Source organism: Aplysia californica, unplaced genomic scaffold (assembly GCF_000002075.1).
Source record: "Aplysia californica isolate F4 #8 unplaced genomic scaffold, AplCal3.0 scaffold00117, whole genome shotgun sequence".
In the NCBI taxonomy this organism is placed as follows: Eukaryota; Metazoa; Mollusca; class Gastropoda; order Aplysiida; family Aplysiidae; genus Aplysia; species Aplysia californica.
In genome coordinates, this window is record NW_004797387.1 from 1,116,902 (window position 1) to 1,119,320 (window position 2,419).

The following is a 2,419-nucleotide window of genomic DNA, read 5'->3' on the forward strand; positions in this document are numbered from 1 at the left end:
AAAAAATCTCAACTCTGCTCACACTTGGTTTTTGTTGTTTCACATTTCTGTGTATAATTTTGCCATCTGTGCTGATCATCGAGAACTTTTTCCTTTCTTAAAAAAAACTTTTTTTGTGTCTTTTTTGAAACAGGTCCGTCAAAATAGAGAGGAGATGGAAGACAAAGTTGCCTCCCTGTCCCTGCAGCAGACCAGCCTACAGGAGCTGATTTCAACGCTCAAGGACGGCCGAGGGGCGCAGAAAGTAGCAGAGTGGCACTCCAAGATAGACGGCATTCGCCTGGAGGAGCTGAAACAGAAGAGGAATAACTCCAAACTACAGCAGCAGGTGAGGCTGGAAGTCGTCTTTGTTTCTACGCCGCTCCAACCTGTGGAGCTTTTTGTACGCAATAATTATGGCTTGACATTTTCCTCATGTTGTCATTGTGGGCAGTTTAGAGGGTGCTACTGGTTGGTATATCTTGTCTTTCCTCTTGTTGTTTTTGTCAGTCAGTCTTATTTTTTTCAATGTAATCCTCGTAAATGAATATTGTAGCGTCAATTTGCCGATCTTTCATAATCATCAACATCATCATCATCATCAGTGATTCTCACTCTGTACCGAAGTACAGATCTCCAACAAGAGCTCTCCATGTACTTCTATCCTGGCCTATTGTCTTTACCTCTGTCCAGCTGTGTCCCATCTCCTTTAAGTTGGAATCCAAGTCCCTTTTCCAAGTACTTCTATAAACTCCTTTACATCTCCCAAGACTTTAATTGCTCTTGCTGGTGTTTCTGTAGCATGCATGCAGTTTTTAGAATATATGGATGCTATCCCTAAGCTCTACCCCCAGTCCGACAGACCAGGTGACTCGTGTGTGGAGCCCCATCTTGGAGCCTTCAGTTACCTTCAACGACACGACTGAACATCAGATATATTCTTCTAACGGTCAAGGTCTGCACGGCTGTTCTGCTCTTTCCCTCCCACTAAAAATGTAGTAATGTTTACCTTGTGTTGCTTCTTCTCATGCCAAAGATGTGATTTTTGTCCTCTGTTTGACATGTGTTTTTCTTCTTCACTACTCCTCAGATCAAGTATCTGGAGGAAATCATTCGCTCTCATGAGGTGACCATTTCGGAGCTGGAGGCTGATAATGTTAGAATGATCAAGGTAAGTGTTCTGTGTTTTACCCAATTTAAGACTGATGATGTCAGGATGATCAAAGTAGGAGTTCATTTCTGTAACCACTCAGGTGAGTCTTTGATTCTTTTACTGTAGGGAACAAAACTGTGATTTCATTAAGCTCGAAGCTGAACCTACTCTATCGGCTGCCTGGTAGTAGTGACAATCCATTTTTCTAAGACAATCACCAGTAAAAATGACTGCTTCCCACTTCAGTGCAACCCCCGCCCCTGCATTTAACAAAATATTATAATGACACTGTCCGAGACGTACTCATGTATAAGAGGACCACTCTACTCTTTGACAGTGGAAGGCCATCATTTAGACTGTATATAGGGAGTGGTAGCAGCTTATGCTAAATTGAAGTGGGGTCACAAATAGTATGGAATGATCAGGCCCAGGCCGGCCAAGGGAGTTATTGTATACATCATGTGAACCTTCTCAGGGTTACCTGATTATACATGATGTGTACACAAGCACTTTGACATTTGAATCTACCATCTTCGTCCAGTAGCATTAATAATAACTTTAATTAATAATAATAATATGAAAATTGATAATAGTTCATCCATCAATCTCTGACAATGACTAATGCATCTCTTGAGAAGAATGTTTCTGAAGAGAAACTAGAAATGACGGGGTGAGATGACTTGTGGTTTCTGCCATGACCAGTGAAACCAATACTGGCAGAGAAGAGCTTGCCACATTTTGACCATTTAAAAGCTTCACTTCCACTTGCGGATGTGTGTAGCCATCGGGTTTCTCTCTCGGCTTCAAGATTTCCACCATTTGCAATGTTTCAGGATTATGAAGAAAAACAAATGAGATGGGAGCTTCGAGAGGGTGAACTGGAGAGAACAATTCTGACCATGGAAAAACACACAGCGGAGATTGCTGGGGCTGCTTCTAAGGTGAGGCTTATCCAATGTTAGATGGAATGGTAAACATATGCTGTTTATTAATTGATTTATTCTTTGATATATTGATTGGTTGATTTATTGTTGTTGTTGCTGGTGGTTGTGGCAGTTGTGCGGTAGCATTTGACAATGACAATGACAATGACAATCTTTATTCATCTCACAGGGAGAAATTTGTCTTGGTCGTTAACAATGGCAGTAGACGTTACAAAAGTTAGACTTAAAGGTGCACGTACACAAACGCACAACTCAGACAGGACATTAGGCCAAGTAAATACATGTCTCACGGGCTGGGACAACCCGCTCCGTAAAACATTCATTCTCTCTCTCTCTCTCTCTA

General features: G+C 41.6%; 1 protein-coding gene across 1 annotated transcript in view; it reads left to right on the forward strand.

Annotated features, from left to right (window-relative positions):
- The window catches only part of LOC101861115 (centrosomal protein of 290 kDa), a gene marked incomplete in the record, with an annotated part of 63,803 nt that overhangs the window by 35,207 nt on the left and 26,177 nt on the right, over positions 1–2,419 (forward strand). Inside the window, 3 exon segments of the mRNA XM_005095958.3 lie at positions 134–328; positions 1,070–1,150; positions 1,966–2,073. Of these exon segments, the coding sequence (XP_005096015.2) occupies positions 134–328; positions 1,070–1,150; positions 1,966–2,073 (384 nt within the window).